This window comes from Muscardinus avellanarius (assembly GCF_963383645.1).
Source record: "Muscardinus avellanarius genome assembly, chromosome: 5".
NCBI lineage: Eukaryota > Metazoa > Chordata > Mammalia > Rodentia > Gliridae > Muscardinus > Muscardinus avellanarius.
The window spans coordinates 96006929-96026431 of record NC_137790.1 but is presented as its reverse complement, the minus strand read 5'-3'; the positions used below and the strand labels follow the sequence as shown (position 1 = coordinate 96026431).

At 36.3% G+C, this 19503-nt stretch overlaps 1 protein-coding gene across 1 annotated transcript in view; it reads left to right on the top strand.

Moving 5' to 3' along the window:
• KCNMB2 (potassium calcium-activated channel subfamily M regulatory beta subunit 2) overlaps positions 1-18524 on the top strand; it is a gene marked incomplete at its 5' end in the record, with an annotated part of 45789 nt that extends 27265 nt beyond the window's left edge. Inside the window, one exon of the mRNA XM_080695474.1 lies at positions 18109-18524. Coding sequence (XP_080551600.1) covers positions 18109-18393 — 285 coding nt within the window. The 3' untranslated portion in view covers positions 18394-18524. The remainder of the gene's footprint in view (positions 1-18108) is intronic.
• Positions 18525-19503: the final 979 nt, after the last annotated feature.

The following is a 19503-nucleotide window of genomic DNA, read 5'->3' as shown; positions in this document are numbered from 1 at the left end:
TAAAAAATGCATAAGACCTAATTTCTTCATCAAAGGGAATCCAGGGCAAATTTAAGGAACTATTGGTCGTAAAGACCCGAGGAAAAATGGTAGCAGTGGTAGATACAGGTAAAGGAAGAGGGAAAGCAAAAATAATTCCCCAAAGATCTTTTTCACCCATTCCAATGTTGAACATTACCAACAGAGTTAGCCATATCCATTTGTTGCTTGGCATCTTCCATTGGTTCCTGTACATGGTGCGCCAATCTTTCAGGAACCCAAATTGGCGAGTCTTTGTCCTGTGGGAAAACACACACCGACCCTCGAGCCCACGTTAGCACTGGATCCGGACCATTCCATGCTCCTGTAAGAATATCTTTTCACATTGCTTGCCCTGCATAGCGCTCATGAGGCCTGTAATGTCTTTCCACTGCTGTTCATCCATTGGCATCCAACGTTAAAAAATTTAGAATAAATAATATAAGATTTAGTTTATCTTTTGGTGTGGTCCATTGAGCCCTTATCCCCCCTTTTTGTTTTATTAAAGCAGACTTAATAGTGGCATGGGCTCGTTCTACTATGCCTTGGCCCTGTGGATTATATGGTATCCATAATTTAATTGTATAGCCATTTGGGCACAAAAATGAGAAAATCTTTGAGAAACATAAGCAGGTTCATTATCAGTTTTAATTTGGTGAGGGATGCCCCAGGCAGCAAAAGCTTGCAGACAATGGGAAATTACATGTTGGGCCTTTTCTCCAGTATGAGCAGAGGCAAAGATAACTCTGGAACATGTATCCACGGAAACATGTACATATTTAAGAGAGCCAAATTCAAGAACATGCATGACATCCATTTGCCATAGGTGAAGAGGTCGCAAACCTCGAGGATTTACTCCTGTAGTAGGCTGTGGAAGTAATGTCAAACAATTTTTGCATTGCAATACAATGCGTCGAGCTTGTTCTTTAGTGATTTTAAATTTTAGTCTCAGCGTTTGGGAATTTACATGAAATTTATTGTGAAATTCTTGAGCCTGTAACACTTTGTCTTCATTTGAAAAAATAAGTACAGTTCGAGTATGAAAATCTGCAATAGCATTGCCTTCAGCAAGCGGTCCAGGAAGTCCTGAATGAGCTCGTATGTGGGTTGCATAGAAGGAACAATTTTGGTTCCAAATATAGTGTTGTAATTTAGCCAAAAATAAAAGAATAGTAGATTGTCCCTTAATATGTCCTACACATTCAAGGCTATTAAGTGCCTGTACCACATATAAACTATCTGAAATTAAATTGAATGAAGTGGAATCATAGAGCATAAATATTTGAATCACTGTCAAAATCTCTACTGCCTGTGCTGATGAATGGGGAAAAAGAAAAGTTTGTGGATCTGAGCCTTCTTTGAATATCACTCCCATACCTCCTTTTGATCCATCTGTAAAAATATTTGGCGCTCCAGCAATCGGTGCAGATCGAGTGATTTTAGGAAAAATAATAGGATGAGTCAAAACAAACCTGAGCCATGGATGTTGTGGATAATGATTATCGAATTGTCCTGTGGCCATTACATGGACAATGGCCCAATCAGAATTGGTGGCAGCTAGAGTGGCAAGCTGTTCTTTAGTATATGGAGTGATGATAAGATCAGGCTGCATCCCAAATGCAGTCAGAGTTGCCTTTAATGCCTTAATAATTATTTGTGCAACACAGGCTGGATACCATGGCAACACTTTTTTGGGAGAATGAGGGAGGTGTACCCACATTATGGGACCCTCTTGCCACAACACTCCAGTTGGTGTGAGATCTGTGGTAAGAATACATAAGAGCAGTTTTTTCTGATAATCTATAAGATCTACTTGTGCTTCAGATAATCTTTCCTCTACGAGTTGAATACATGCTCGTGCCTCAGGTGTTAATGATCGTGAAGAAAATAAATCTGAATCCCCTTTTAGCAAATCAAACAAAGGTTTAAGGTCAGCATTACTAAGCCTGCAATATGGTCAAATCCAATTTATATCCCCTAAGAGTTTTTGGAAATCATTTAAAGTTTGTAAATTGTCCACCCTCAAGCTAACCTTAAGAGGATGAATAATGTATCTTCTAATTTGGTGCCAAGGTATTGTTTAACATTTCTTTGTTGTATTTTTTTCTGGAGCTATAATTAAATTCCATTGTTTAAGACATAGTATAGTTTTTATAAGCATATCATCCAAAATTTTTGGGGTTTTAGCACATAATAAAATATCATCCATATAATGACAAATCATGGAAGAGGCAAATTCTCTCCTAATAGATTGTAGGGCTTTATCTACATATATTTGGCACAACGTGGGACTATTAGCCATACCCTGTGGTAGTACTGTCCATTCATATCTTTGATCCACCTGCTGATGATTAATGGATGGTATTGTAAAAGCAAATCGAGGGGTATCTGCAGGATGCAGTGGAATAGAGAAGAAGCAGTCTTTGATGTCCAACACAACAGTGGGCCAATTGGCAGGGAGGGCCGATATAACTGGTAGCCCCAATTGCACTGGTCCCATGATCTCCATACTATTATTTACTGCTCAGAGATCATGTAACAATCTCCATTTACCTGATTTCTTTTTGATAACAAAAATAGGTGTATTCCATGGAGATGTGGAGGACTGTAAATGTCCTGCCAATAATTGCTCCTGTACCAGTTCGTGGGCTGCTAATAACTTTTTCTTTAGGAAGGGGCCACTGAGAGACCCACACTGGCACATCTGTTTTCCATTTAATCTTTAATTGTTCAGTAGCCCCATAGAAAAACCCAGTCCTCTTTTATCTTTGGGATTATTTCTTCCCATCATGGGAACAGGGGACTTTTGACCTTGTTCAAATCGGCCAAGCCCGCCTGTCCCTGAATAGCCTGCATTATGCATAAGTTGTTGATTTGAGAGCTATATACAGATCCAGTAGTCAATTTTACTCCCATTTGTTGCAGTACATCTCGTCCCCACAAGGATACAGGAAGCTCCAGAACAAAAGGTTGGAATGTCCCTGAATGACCTTCTTGATCTGCCCAATTAAGGTGAACAGCACTGCAGCTTGGGCTATTTGCATATCCTAATCCCTTAAGTAATTGATCTGTCTGTTGTAATCCCCAATCTTTTGGCCATTCAGATAATTTAATGATACTACGGTCTGCACCTGAGTTCAAGAGACCCCAAAAAGAGACTCCCTGTATGGTGTGTTGACACATGGGATGTGACCCCATGTCCATAGTGAGCCATGCTCCAGGAGGACCTGTAGAACCAAAGCCCTTATCTTTTCTTGCCTGTCTTTGGCTAGGAAAAAGAGAATGTTTACTAGGCAACAGAATTATCTGAGCAATTCGGTCTCCATCATTTATAACAGAAATCCCACGAGGGGAAGAAACTAATATTTTCACATTGCCCATATAGTCCTGGTCAATAACTCCTGGATGCACCACTAGACCCGATAAGGTAGTGGAACTTCGGCCTAGAAGCAGTCCTACAGTATTAGAAGGAAGGGGTCCATGAAAATCTGAATCTACTTTTTGAACTCCCATTTCAGGGGTTAATATGAGTCGGGCGGTGGCACAGACATCCAATCATGCACTCCCTGGGGTTGCTCTCCATATGGTAGGAGAGGCTGCTGAAATCGAGGCACCTGCCTCATCTGTGGTCCTGCGTTCCCTGTCTCCTGTTGAATTGCCCCATACATTTGAGGGCCCTGAGGCACAGGGCCCCTCTGCCCGTTTTTTGGCCTAGCATTTGATTGTGGTGGAGGAAGAGGCTTTCCATCTACATCCCATTGAGATCTGCACTCTACAGCCCAGTGGTTGCCTTTTCTACATCGAAAACACAAATTGGGAATCCTCTGGGCCTGTTTAGAAGAAGCTCCAGAATTAGTCTGTATACAATCTCTTTTTAAGTGTCCTGGTTGACCACATTGGAAACAATTCCCTGAACTGCCTCTCTGCTTTTGATTATAAGGCTTGCCCTGCAACCCAGCAACAATGGCAGCAGCTATGGCTTGCCCTTGTATGACAGAGTCAGTTATGTCTCTGCATACCTTGAGCCATATTTCTAGGCCCTTATTTTTATAAGGACGTATTGCATCCCGACAAGGCTTATTGGCTTGCTCATAAGCTAGCTGTTTAATCAATGGCATGGCAGCGTCCACATCAGGGAAAACCCAAGAAGCAGTTTCCACAAGCCGTGATAAAAAATCAGCAAAAGGGTCATTGGGTCCTTGAGTAACTTTTGACAGACTGGCTCCTAAATTACCTGTCCCTGATAACATCCTCCATGCCCTTAATGCTGCTTGATTAATCTGCCCATACACCTGCTGTGGGTACCCATTTTGATTATTAGCAAATGGTCCTTGTCCCATTAGCATATCTAAATTCCAAGCAGGTTTCCCTGTCTGAGCATTAACACGAGCTTGATCAGAGCAGTATTCTATATAGGCTGACTTCCAATTAAGATAGGCTCCACCAGACAACACAGCCCTGCACAAATTCATCCAATCACTTGGAGTCATGGAGTACCTTTCAAAGGATTCTACAAGTGACAAGGTAAATGAAGCCTGCACTCCATATGTGGACACAGCTTCTTTTAATCTTTGAACAATCTTCCAATCTAATGGCTCATGATACCTTTGCTGATTCTGGTCAAGAAACACAGGAAATGCTCCTGGTGTAGGCAAAATCTCTGCTCACGGACTAGCCTCAGATGTCTTCCGCCTATCAGACTTTCCTTTTTCAGTAAGATATGGCGGTGGACTAGGAGAGGGAGGGGGAGGAGCGGAAGGTTCAGGATGTTTCTTTTTTCTGTTATAAGACATTTGGAACCTGCGCCAAGATTCTAACAAAGCTTCTTCCTCCTTATCTCTTTCTGGTGGAACAGGCCATGTCTCTTGTTCCTCGGAGGAATCGGAGGAGTTGCTTTCAGAGGACTCCTCATCCCTATGAGAATCTGCCTGTTGACCTTGCTCTGAAATCTCTTCTTTTGCTTCCTCTAAAGCATTAGAGCCTTCAGCCAGAACTTGACTATACCTTCCTGTTTTATCTGTCAGGCATGCTTTAATTAAACTCCAGATAGCCAATGTCCCAGGTGGGAGAGCCCCTTCAGCATCGGCCTTAAGAAGATCCTGACCAAGACGTTTCCACTGAGAAATGTTAACATATCCTTCTTTTAAAAACCATGGAGCTACCGCTTTAACTGTGCTAAGAAAATTTTCTAAAGTGGCTGTTTTCACTTTCACTCCTCCCTTAGACAGAATGTTACAAAAAGCCTCTTTGACCTTCATGGTAGCAACCTTAGACCCCATGATAAGTTTTACTTTGTCACAAACTCCTACACCCCTATCATCGCAATCACCTGCAAGCCTATTGTCGCAATTACCTGCGAACTTTCACAGCTGTCCCTCACTTATCCGCGAGCCTTATCTTATTTTGTTGCTTACCTGCGAACTTTTTGCTACGTTGTTTTTTCCCGGGTTTCGGCACCACTTATTGTCCCCTAAGACTCCGACCCACAGGGGCTTAGAGAACGACACAGACACCTCTTCAGCTGAAATATGAATTCTTCTTTAATGGATCCTTAATATGTTTCTTCTTCATATGTCTCTCAATATGTCTAATATTTCTGACAATGCATACAACAAGCACAATATATATCAGCATCATAATCCCTCCCTCTATTCCCTACCAACCCCAAGCTTCCACAGCTAGGGCATGCACACTTCTGACTCTCTCATAGGCAGGCTGGTGGCAGCACGAGGTGCTGCGTCACTGATCATTCTGCAGGCACGTAGCATGGCACACTGTGCATGCTCAAGGAGACGTCCATCTTGTGAGTCTCATGACTTGGCTGCAAGCCTAGGTGCCATCTTGAATCCATGCTGGCAACAAGCCCGGGTGCCATCTCGGTCCAGCCAAGTGGGCCCCGACAGTAGCTGGTAAAGATCTTTTCCCATTCTATAGGCTTCCTCTTTAGGTTATTGAGAGTTTCCTTTGATGAGAAAAATCTTTTTAGTTTGATGCTATCCCAATTGTTAATTCTTGCTTTAATTTCCTGAGCTTTGGAGGTCTTATTAAGAAAGTTACTACCTGTGCCAATATGTTGTAGTGTTGAGCCTATGCTCTTCTCTAATAACTTCACAGTTTCAGGTCTAATTTCTAAGTCTTTGATCCATCTTGAGTTGATTCCTGTGCATGGTGAGATATAGGGGGTTAGATTCTTCTTTTTACAAATGGTTGGCCAGTTCTCCCAGCATCATTTGTTGAAAAGGCTGTCTTTTCTCCAGCGTACGAATTTGGCCCCTTTGTCAGAGATTAATTGACTAAAGATGTGTGCGTTTTTTTTATGTATCTTCTATTCTAATCCACTGGTCAGTAAATGTAAATTACAACACACATCAATGTGCATAAAACAAAAAGTCACAGCTCAAGTATTTATTAGAAAATGATTATCTCATTTAACCATCACAAAATAAAGAAATAAAACATTTCTGACACCCAATAAAATATCCTTTATGCCTTCCTCCCAATAAATACCAGTTCTGTCCATTGCCAAATAAAACCACTATCCTATTTTGCTTTTTCTACTTTCTGCTTTTTCTTTGTAGTTTTATCATGTAAGCAATTATCCTTAAACACTGTATTTCATTTTGGTTTCATTTTAAAACATTTTATAAGTGAAAACATGCAAGATATTTTTATTTATATTTGGCTTGTTTCACACACATACTTGTTGAAGTCTTTCCTTTTTATTTCCGTTCATTCATTTCCATTATTCTACCACATCCCCTGTATGACTATGCCAATTTATTTATCTATTCTGTTATTTATAGATATTTTTAATTATCTAGTTTAGAGCTATTACAAACATGTGCCATAGATATTCCTGTAAATATATAGTGGTGTTCACATTTCTGTCAGGTGTAAGCCTGGGAATAAACTTTCTGGACTACAGAGTATGTATATCTTAAAACTTAATAGGTAATGACAAATGTTTTTTATTTTTTTTCCAAAGTACCTAAGCCACTTTCGCATTCCCACCAACCCTTTGAGTATGAGATATTTTAAGGCAGCAAATCATCACCAATGCTTGGAATCAATTCAATTTTAATTTTAGCTTATGTGGTAATATTTTCTTCTGGTTCTGATGACTAATGTCAAGTGTCTATTCATTAATTCATTGGTCATTTGGATTTCATTTTTATGTGTGCAATGTCAGTTTAAGTCCCTTGCCTACTATTCTCTTGAATTCTTCTTCATATTCATTCCAAAAAGTATTTACACCTAAATGAAAATTTCTGATGATCATAAGTGTGTAAAATATGTCTTTCAGTGAAAGAAGGGTCTAACATCAATGTAGCTAAATTCTGTCTATCTTTTCCTTTTTTCTTAGCAATTTTGTTGTTCTGTATAATAAGTACCTACCTTGAGGTCATAAGTCATTCTGCTAGAAATATTCTAAAAGCATTATTGCTTTCCTTTTCATATATATAAACAAACAGCTGGAATTAATTTTTTGTAGGGGCCAAGTTTATGAGCTTCTTTCTGCTTGTTATTTCATAAGGACAGCTGCTTTCACCAGTTCATTTTTCTTTAATTTCTCCCTGGATCATTTTTCTAAACCCACTGCCTTTCTATTTTCTCAGAAGCTATCTAATCCTTTGGTGTTCTTTTATTGTTTAGCATAGAGATTTCAATGGAAGTTTTTATTACTTGTGGATATTACAGTTTTATAACTCAAGTTGTTATTTTCCAATTTACAAATTATTATCATTTTATTCCATACATAGTTTAAGCTCATGTAGACATTATTTTTGTACCAGTATTGTGAATGGCCTAGGAAGATTTGGGAAAGAAGCTCTGATTATAAATAAATCTATTTCAAAAAAGGGTCACAGAAGATGAAGCTCAGATTTGTCAGGACTTGGTTACTGCTAGGAATCAGATAGCTGTTGTAAATTAACCTAGCTAAAAGTAATTAACAAGTGGAAAGAGAAGGGAAGCTAGGACTTCCTCATTCTAAAGACAGGTTTAAATAATAATTGATATCTAGTTAGGATTAGAGGAGGGGATCAACCTTAATGAAAAGAGAAATCTGGGCATAGACTAAAATTAGGTGGAAAAAATTAAGGGGACAGACTTTACCTATATCAGAGTTACATAGGAGAGAACAAGATGGAGGATGTCCTGTCTATAAAAAGGCTGTTCTGTATTTTGTATTTCAGTGAATTAATTTGAACCACTCTCCATGCTACTCCTGAATGCCATGGGTCTGTAACTGTCTTCTGTATTTCTATCTTTATAATAAACTCTTTTAAATCTCTAGCAAGAGTCCTGACCAGTGTACATCTGTCCTTAGTTGGGACAAAAACCCAATGTTTTTTGGGAATTGTTTCTGGGAGCCTAACAAAGGTTCCCAGGGACAATTCCCCTAAACTGTAACATTTTAAACCATAACAATTGTTATTGTCATTTGCAGTCAATACTAATTTATATGGGCTCCTATGATTTCTCATTTTAATTCTCCTTTAGTCCTTTATCTTTGATCTTCCATCTGTGGTCATTTTTCAATGCCTAAATAATACTCTCTAATAGTATTTATGTTACTGAAGTTTCTGGTCTAAAGAATTTTCTGTTTTATTTGTCTAAAAGTAATTTCATTTTTAGTCTTGGCAGATACATTCACTGAGCACCAAATTCCAAGTCACCTTTCATTTTCTTTCCATTGTCATCTAGTGAGTATTTTCACTGTTCAGAAATCAACCCTCAGTCTAATTTCTGCTTCTTTGAAGGTAATCGGCCTAATATGGAGATTATATTTTTGGATTTCTGCAGTTTAAGAACTATGTGCTAAAATATCTAGTTCTTTTTATTTAGCTAAGAAGCACTCCAGGGCTTCTTTCCCTGTTTTTTTAATTTACTTCATCAATTTTAGAAAGTTGTCAGTCATTGTCTCATCAAGTCTACCCCTCCTCTCCTTTTAGGACTCCAATTGGCCATATGCTAGACCTTCTCACCATATCCCCTCTCTGCCTTGCTCTTCTTTTTAGATTTTACTTCCCTTTTATCTTTTTTTGCTTTATTCTGGATATTTACCTAGTTCACTAATTCTTTCCTTAATTTGCACAAATCTACAGATAATCTCATAAATTATATTCTTAATATTTCTCATCATATTTTCAATTCTATAATATCAATTTGGGTGTTTATTTTTTTCAGTATTGGGAATTGAACCCAGAGAATTCTGCCTCTGATATACACCTTCAGCCCTATTTTTTATTCTTTTATTTTTTGAAACAATGTCTCAGAAGTTGCATAGGACCTCATCAAGTAGCTGAGGCTGTCCTCAAACCACAGTCCTCCTGTCTAAGCCTCCCAAATGCTGGAATCACAAGCATTCACCACCATACCCAACTGGGTTTTATTTGATCACTGCTAGTTTCCTGCAACTTGATAGTTCTGTGAAATTCTTGCCCATAGCTCTGCAAGTCTGACAGAAATGTGATCCAGCTCCTTAGGAACTGAGACACCTTCCAGAACCAGCAAACACTTCTGGGGGAAAAGTACCAAACACTCAACCTACTTTCCTGCCTCAGCAGTTTCTTACTTTCTACATAGCCTTTGCTTTATTCAGAATATACATTTGAAAATACACAGCTATTATTATGTCAGAAGATCCTATAGCCATCTTTGTGCAACATGAGGAATGTTCGCAGCAAAAAATGTAAAAATATTATCAATGTCAGCCTCCCTGTCTTGTTATCATTCCTGAATATCACCAAAAAATAATAGTACTCATCCAAGTTATAAGGACATAAGGTTTTTTGTTTGTTTGTTTGGTTGGTTGGTTGGTTGGTTGGGTATTTTTTTGTTCTGTTTTATTTTTGGTGCTGAGGACCAAACCCAGGGCCTGACACATGTTAAGCATGTATCTTACAACCAAGCTACATATCTATTCCTTGGGTACAGTTTTATTGAGATATAGAAGTCACTAGTGACAATATTTGACCTGAGACAACAGGAAACAAATGTTTATCAATTGATCTGTCTGTGTCTTTGTTGAAAAACGTTCCAAAGTATTTTATTTTAAATTTCCACATTTTTCATATTTTTTCTTTGCCTTTAAACCTAGTGCCCAAACTCTTGTCAACATTTCAATCAAAGCTGCTTAAGTTGATAAGCTGGCATGCTCTTGTAGAGCAATTGGCTGACTAATGGTTTCTGATTGTGGTTGTTGCTTATAAATTCCTCAATTTTGAGAGGGTTCAAAGTTCTTTCACTCACCAAGTATTTTCAAAACATGCCCATCTGTTATAGGGTTGGATTGAAAATGCAGTGTGGTACAAAACAAGAAATTATAACCATTTTGGTATATGGTATAATGCCACATACATGATATTTTACATAAATGTCATAGGGAAGATGGCTATAGTGGAGAATACTTTTCATAAATCAGCCAATTATTTTTAACTCCAAACAGCATCATCCCATTTTGTCACCAATTTCAAACCCTTATAGGTTCTCTAAATTCAGATAATATCTCAACCAGAGCCCCTTAATCTCAGTACTATGGACATTTAAGATAAAATAATTCCTTGTTTTCAATGAGGGAAAAATAGGGCCTTCCCCATGTATTGTTTTTTTTAGCAGCATCTCTAGACTCTACCCATTAGAGAATTATCAAACTCTTCAATATTGTTGAGACAACTAGAAATGTTCCCAGGCAGTGGCAGAATCACAGCTTATATTTTATTTAGCTTTGTGTTTGGATGCTGTGTGATACTGGAATTATATGTGTAGCTCCTAAGCTCCTCTATACAGCATTAGAAGAGTATGAAAATGGGGAGGAAAATAAAGTTTATGATCTAAGTAGAAAACATGAGGTACCCATCATTTTTTAACTACCCTCTATATACTATATGCCCAGCACTCTGTTAAAAATCCCACTTCATTCCTGCTAAAATAATAATAGCCAGATTTTATCAAGAGCTAAAAATATGTGAAACTATAAAATACCAATAAAAGTATTTTTTAAAAATAAGAAACTTCAGGATATATGAAAAGACAACTCAAGCATTTAAATAAATTAACTTGAGCAAAAACAAACATGTTTTGAACCCAATCTAACCTTAAAAATGACTAAATTCTATTAACTTGGGATTCAGCTTCTGGTCTTTAAAACTAGAGTTCAGTTGTTTATCATTTATTTCACTCATACTTTTCCCCATTGTTAGTAATTTATTGGAAATCTGAAAAGAGAAAAGTAATCAGTACATCAACTAAAGAAATACTAGTTCTGAATGAAATATTGCAAATGAAGTTTTTACATTATTATACATTCTATTACTTTTCATAGAAATGATAACTTCTGACTTGTTTTAATGATTCCATACTATATCATCATGTCACTACATTGCTCTCAATGGTATTTTGAGGTATTTGTAATCAAGTTTTATTGCCACTAATTATTTAAAACTGCTATGAAGTAAACTTTAACTGCAATTTTTTTAATGAACTTACATTGTCCCAGATACTGTGAACTAATTCATCTAATTGCAACAGCAATCCCACATATTAGATGCCACTGTTATCCCTATCTCATAATAATGAAGTTGAGTTCAGAAAATGGAAAAAATTTTTCCCAGTTATGTGTTTACTAGTTTACTAGCTCTGAATTAAAATCAGTCTCTTTAGTTCATCCTACTATATTCTTAAAAAAAAAGCTTCAAAGAATCCTCTTAAGAGAATAAAGATAAGCAATAAAAATAAATTCTATGGAATATTGATCTTTCTGATGACATATTTTGGTGAGCAGGTGAGAATTTACATCATCCCGTAATATTCCAAAAGGTATTTAGAACCAATATAATTTTGTGGCTCCACAGAGAAGATCTCGTTATGTATTCAGCATCAGTTTACACAGAGTAGATAAAAAGCAGATAGATACTCTGGAAAGAGCTTTACAAAGAGAGTTGGGTAACATTCCCTGAAATTTGACATTGGATATAACCATAATTAGCATCTTAAATTTTAAGATGCTTGCTATATATTTTGTTTAAATTGCCTATGAACCACAAATTTAGAAATGCTTTCATGACTGATATAGTTGCTCCTCACCAAAACTGAATTCTGAGGCAGCTGAGGGTACCTTTGTGCAGAAATGAAAGGAAGAGTATGCCTGAAGGAAGCTTACATAAACCTTGGTGCTTTAGAGCATCAAGAAAAAAACAGAAAGAAGGGACCTATTCCTTCCCAATGCCAAAAAGAAGAATATAGTAAGGGATTAAGGTCAGATTATATTTCTTACTCACTCTGGGTCAAATCAGCTACACTGTGGACCTTGAGCTCCATGATTTGGAGTACTCTAGATATTGACTAATCCCAAAGCTGTAGACAACTTCTATTTCATTCCTGGGTCTTTTAAGCTTCTTCTCTACCCTAAATAAAGAAAAATTGCCATAATAAATGTAATATATTTGGGTAAATACAAAGAAGAAAGGCCTTTATATGAAGTAACTATATCTCAATACTAAAAAAAAAAAAAAGCCATGATAGCAGTGCATGAATCCTGCTCTATTCCTCTACCACTTCAAAATGTCTCATTTGCCAAAATCAAACACACACTAAAAGTGTGAACTAAACAAGTCTAAACTAAATTTGGGTGGATTTGTACTTTTTAAAGTGATGATATAAGCAAAAAGTTTTAAAAAGGGAAATAAAATGATATATCATTTTACTCTCAAATCCTCTGTTCATTACTAATATTCAAAAAAACCAAAAGTTCAAAATATACTTGTGGACCAGAGTACCCAAGACTGCCAGCTGGTGATCTCTACATTCTTCTAATATAGGGATTATGTCTTATTTTGTAACACAGACCACAAAATCTGATAAATTATATATGTTTAATAAATATGTGCCTAACATTCATTGTTTCAGTGCACTAGAAAAAGTTCCAGCTGACTAAAGAACCAAAATATGTTTGCTTCACATGAGTACTTTTATTAGTTTGTTTAATTCATGAACATCACAAACTAGGATTTCTTGGTTACTAATGGGTTTTTAGAACAAATTTGTAATCCACATGTGTGATGCTATAGACTTTACTGAAAGCCTTCTTAGACACACTCCTGTCCCATCTCACCACTTCACCCTTGTTTTCTATTTCTCTCTATTTTATATTGTGAATGTTTTTAACACCTACATATAGCATGCCACCAAGCACATAAGCGCACCATTTACTGCCACTCAACAAATATTGGTTATATTTCATTAAATTTCTGACTCCTTTCTGAAATATAATACTTCTTTTTTTATAAAAACAATTCAAATAAAGAATATACCCCTCCCTGGAGAGGATCCTGAGAAGTTGATCTCTCTCTTCTTGCCATCACAGGGAAGAGGAAGATGACAGTGAAGTTACTCAGCCAAATTCTCCTTCACTGCCCCTCCCCACATCTTCTATCTTTAGGATAAAGCCATGTCGCTCTTGCTTCACATGCCTAGTGAAGTGTGTCTAAGAAACCCCAACAGGTAGTTTCTCAAAACTACTGTCCATTGTGAAAATAAAAATAGCTCTTCAGGTGTAAACAATCTTGGAAGTAGGGCTAAGAAAATAAAATTTTCAGTTGTGTTCCAAAGAAATGGAGAGAAAATGCAATGACTAGAACTTTATTGACAGTGTAAGGGACATTAAGAACTTAGGTTTCTGTAGCTGAGAGGAAAATGCCCATGGGACAACTCTGTGGTTTTCAATACTAAAAAGAAGTTTCTATCCTACAAATATCTAAGGATTTGGAAAAATAAATAAGGTTTACTAGCAAAACTTAAGACTGAGAGATGTGAGTTTAAATCTTCTGCTGAATGTCTACTTTCAGAAAAGTGTACGGTCATGTATTTTGCTAAGGCACAAAATAAATAATTACCTATGACGAAGTTAAAAAAAACATCATAGCATACTTTGATAGTATTTAAGTGTATTGTGTGTATAAATGTTACTATGTTCATTTTCATTATCTATTATGCATAGTCTAAAAGTTAAACTTTCCAATTCCATACCCCCCGTGACAAAAAGGTCTGAATATGCTAAGATTTTTGTCCTTTCAGTCTATATTACACTTTCCATCTAAATGTAGATCAGTTTCATTTGTAGAAATGAATTCCATATATTCTAAACCAGTCACATGCAACATGATAAAATCCTGACAACTAAATCTTCACTCCAAATTCCTACCAACCTCAGGAACATACACATGAATAAAGTTTGAGTCAAAGAAACAGAAATCTGGGGTCCTAATGTGTAATTCTGCTTAAAATTATTCTCCTAGAAGAAAAAAAAAATATGAAGACCATGAGAGAAGGGCTTTGCACAGGACTGCATCTGTGAAAGCTCCATGTTTGATAATTTTGTTCTCCTTAGAGGTTCCATAATTAATACGTGGAACTTTACTAAACACTTCAGAAGATTATGTGGACAAATGTGATATTACAACAGGAAAATGTGGTAATAAACATTTACCAAGTCTTGGTGCCTATCCATCATTTAATTCTTATAGAAACCCTATTAAGAAATCTCTGTTAACTCCATTACTTAGATTAAATTGATTCTGAGGAGCCACACAACTTGTCTGCAGTAACATAGTAACCATATCTCCTGAATGCAAGTCAAGAGCTTGTTATACTACCTTATACGTTTATTATCACAGAAAGACCCATCAATAATAAAGAAAAATGGATGACGAACACATGGTGGAATTTTCAGGGGTGATAACAGACTAGTGGGAACTAGTTGTTGAAAAGCAAGAGGTGACAAGGTCAGGAAGAACTAAAACACATCAGGGCAGAGGATCTTTTCTGTACGAGCATGTTCTGGTTGCACCTGCATGTGCCACTCACTGGCTATGAGGACCCAAATCCAGTGGTGTATGATATATACCTCGGTCAGCCAGCTCAAAGATACACATCAGACCCTGTAATCTTTAAACTCTAATAAGCAGCTCCTGTATTACAGCTTGCTAGATGGTCTCAAAGATAGTTTATATCTTACTCTATTTGGAGGAATCTTACCTGATGACAGAACTATTGCCACTTGGCTGACAAATGTTTCTTAAAATATTTTTCTTCAAGTCAAATCAATTCACAAGAGCATAAGAAAGGAGGACAGACTCTATTTTTAATAGAATGCCATTTTATGGAGACCATTTCAATAACTTAGCACTGTTAGCAACTGAAACTACTATAATAAACTATCTTGAAAAAAAGAATACAGAAATATGATGTGTTTATAATCTAAATTGGCTCTGTTTGAATTCAGCCATAAATGGCTTATCTGTATTTGTATTTAAAAAAAAGTTTTGCTACAAAAACATTTATAATGTTAAAGTTTTGAAGAAGGACAAAAAAAAGAGTATTTTTATAACTGCCTTTAAACCTCTTGATCCCGAGGTAATCACCTTGTGGGAAATTTGGTTCACAGCAATCACAGGTCATTTGTGGTACTTAATTATATCTCACTGTAAATTTTGGATGAGGATGATTTAAGACCCTTAGTGCTGCGGGAACTCTGCTGTACTCACATTAATGAGTGTAGCCAGCCCTATTCTTCCTAGGTGGTTATGTTTTCTTTTTTCTTTCTTTCTTTCTTTCTTTTTTTTTGGGGGGGTGTGTTTTTCAGTACTGACGATTGAATTCAGGGACATTCTAACTGGTACACTCTCAGCCCTTTATTTTTTTTATTTTGAAACAGGATCTCAACTAAGTTGCTGAAGGACTAATTAAATTGCTGAGGCTGGCTTCAAGTCTCCTATCTCAGCCTCCCAAGGACTAGAATTACAGGCGTGTACCATCATGCTGAGCTTACCTGGTTAAATTTCAAAATATTTACTGGGCCTTGCTAGAAAAGCATCACTTTAAGCACAGCTTACAATAGTACCAGCATGCTTATCCTCCATTTTTCACTAATGAAAGAAATGTCCTACTCGTTTAGTCAAATGATCCAATGATTACAGCTCAGCAAACAAAGAAAAATACCTATGAACCCTCTAATAAAGTGAGTGGAAAGAATAATTCAAATATACTCCAGTAGCTGAAACTCACTTCTGTTTTCTTCTGTGAAATCTATAGCCCTAAATTCTTCTGCAATTCTGGGATCCTACTCCAAGTTTTATAAGTGGACTTCAAAATGTACATACAACCCACATCATCTGTGACCCTGCATGCAGTTGTATAAATCCTGCACTACATAATTTTAGAAATGTCAGTCATAGACATGAATAAGTCATAGACATGAATATTTATAATCAGTTTATATTTATAATCAGTTTATAAATTGATAAGTTTACAAATTGATAAGTGACATAGTACATGGGAGTTTTCTCATAAAATCAGTTTAATATGATATTTTTCCAACTGAAACAGTCATGTTTTGAAAAGATGACATATTTTCTAATTCATACTAAAACTACATGTATTAGCAGTTATCCTGTCAGGAACCACTAATTCAGATAAGTTAGTTAAACTAATCATTATTTGTTATCATTATACATATAATCATTTTATATATAAATAAAACACATTTATATATGTAAATAAAACAAAATCTTGCTTTTTTAATTAGAAAGTTATTTACTATACATGGGAATAAAAGACAACCACAGACTCTCAAATCTCTTAGAAAAATGATTTAAATAATTTTTCTACAATTCTTTTAAAAAACTAGACTTATCATTATATCAGTTTTGTCACTGCACATTTATAGGCCAATAAAAGGTCACAGAGACTTCATCTCCTCAGAGACCACTTTTTAAATTAGAAAATTTTTATTCTAATATACAATTTAAGAAACACGTGTACAAAGAAGTTATTTAGTTTCATCTGTATCCAGAGAAGAAAGAACAGAAGTGAAAAGGCGGATAGGCAGGTAGAAGATGGATGAAAAAGGAAGGGAGGGACACAAGGAGGGGGGGAAACTGTAGAAGGGATAGCAAGAAACATAAGTGAGGCTGAAAGTGTAGTGAGTTCTCAGGTCTGTGGAGAAAGCTACTTGGCATGCTAAGCGGACATGGTTCACTCTTCACAGATCCTTTTTCATTATCCCTGCACTTTCCAACAGTTCACCAGAGGTTTAGCTGTTTATTTGATGTCAGTAACACAGTGATCACAGTGACTTAGCTGAATAAAATAAATCTAAGCCAAAAATAAAGAGTAAACTGCTTTATTTATTAATTTATAGGTTAAATTTATAATTTAACTTTAACTATATTAATTTAACTTTAATATAATTTACCTTCAACTATACTGATTTATAGGTTACATTTACAGCTGTGAGGCCAGTGCTCCACCACAGCCCAAGTAAACTACTTTTGGTATTGGTATGATATCAAACTTTAAGATATTATTATATGGACAGATGTGGACCAACAAAAACCAGAAAAGTTTACACTCTAATTTCATGTGTGTGTGTGTGTGTGTGTGTGTGTGTGTGTGTATGTGTGTGTGTGTGTGTTACTGGTAATGGAACCCAGGGGCATTCTACCTCCGACCTACATCCCTAGACCTATTTTTTATTCTTTATTTTTTAAACAGTTTCATTGAGTTTCAAAGGGACTCACTAGGTAGCTGAGGCTGTCCTCAAACCGTGATCCTCCTGTCTCAGGTTTCTGAATGCTGGAATTACAAGTGTGTGCCACCACATCCAGCTTTACAATCTATTTTACACAGAAGTATTTCAATAAGAAATAAAGCCCAGCACACTTAGCTATTGTAAAATAGTTGATGGCATCCATTTTTTAAAAATAATGCAATGTAGAGTAATTAAGTCAAACCAATCATCATAATCCCAATTTGATCCAATCAATAAATAATATATAGGTAAGTTATTAAGGAATATCTTAGTCATTAACTTAATCAAAACATTGTCTTAAGCAATGTGTTATTTTGTAGGGTTTCTAGAGGTACCAATTTGAATATAAAAAATAACCATAATGGTTGTTTAAATAATTAAGTCGTGCACTATTCTCTACCCTTCTTTCTCTCTCTTACACACACACACACACACACACACACACACACACACACACTCACAGAGCATCTTTTGGTGATGATTTATCTCATTTTCCACAGTGCTCCTATATACCTAAGTGTGAAAAAAGCTTTGAAGAATCCATGTCCCTGGTGAATGTCGTCATGGAAAACTTCAGAAAGTACCAACATTTCTCCTGCTACTTTGACCCAGAGGGAAATCAGAAGAGCGTCATTTTAACCAAACTCTACAGTTCCAACGTGCTGTTCCATTCACTCTTCTGGCCAACATGTATGATGGCTGGGGGCATGGCGATTGTCGCCATGGTGAAACTCACACAGTACCTCTCCCTACTCTGTGAGAGGATCCAGCAGATCAATAGATAAAGACCAAAAGGGATGAAATAGTTTTCTTTAAAGCTCAAATATTGTTTTCTTTCATTCTTCACCAAAGAACCTTAAGTTTGTAATGTGCAGTCTTTTATGAGTTCCTTAATATATTATTATATGTAGAGCAATAATGCAAAAGCTGTTCTATATGCAAATATGATGTCTTTATTATTCAGGAGAAGATATTTTATTTTGGGTTGATTGGTTGATTAGTTGGTTGTTTTAATGATCTTGTTTTGATGCTGGAACTAGTACATCTTTCTCTCCTTTCACCAAATCAGGGCTCAGCTATTTATTTGCCAAGCTATCTGGAGGAATATAGACAATATCCATGTGAGAAGATTTGTGTTCTGAAATATCAGATCTCTTGAAGATAAGATTTTTTCATCATTTATCGTTTACTAAAGCTACAGCCAAAAATATATTTTTCTTTTATCATTCTAAATTGAGCTATGTAGCAAGTGAAGAGACAGGATTTCCTAGTTAAAGGGTTGTTAAGCATTTTCCTTGTATTTTTACCATTTCACTAAAAAGCAAAGGAAGACCAGCCGTGGTGGCGCACACTTGTAATCCCCGCACTTGGGAGGCGGAGACAGGAGGATCACGCAGGTTCGAAGCCAGCCTTGCTGGCTTAAGAGAACCTGTTTCCAAATTTAAAAAGTATAAAAATAGGTCTGGGAGTGTAGCCCAGAGGTAGAAGGGTTCCCAGGAACCCCAGTACCACCAAAAAGTAAAGTAAAATAAAATAAAATAAAATAAAATAAAATAAAATAAATAAAAAGCAAATGAAGATTCCAGCCAGCTACTTTCTTTCATTACATATTTACAACTTTAAATTTTTAACTAATTTCCAAAATAAACTGTTTTATTGGCCAATTCTATCGTATCTTCTTCTGATTTAAATAGAAAGTTAACAGAGCCCTTTTCCATTTAAGACCCACTACTGTGTGAAGAAATATTTAGAGAGAGTCTTATTACCTGTGAACTAACTGAATGAATGTTGGTAGGTATTCCATTACAGTCCAGGAAAGTCTATGTAACTAAATATTTGCGTGAAAATCTTTACCTAACTTCAAGTGAACTGCTAGATGTAAAAATTAATATGCT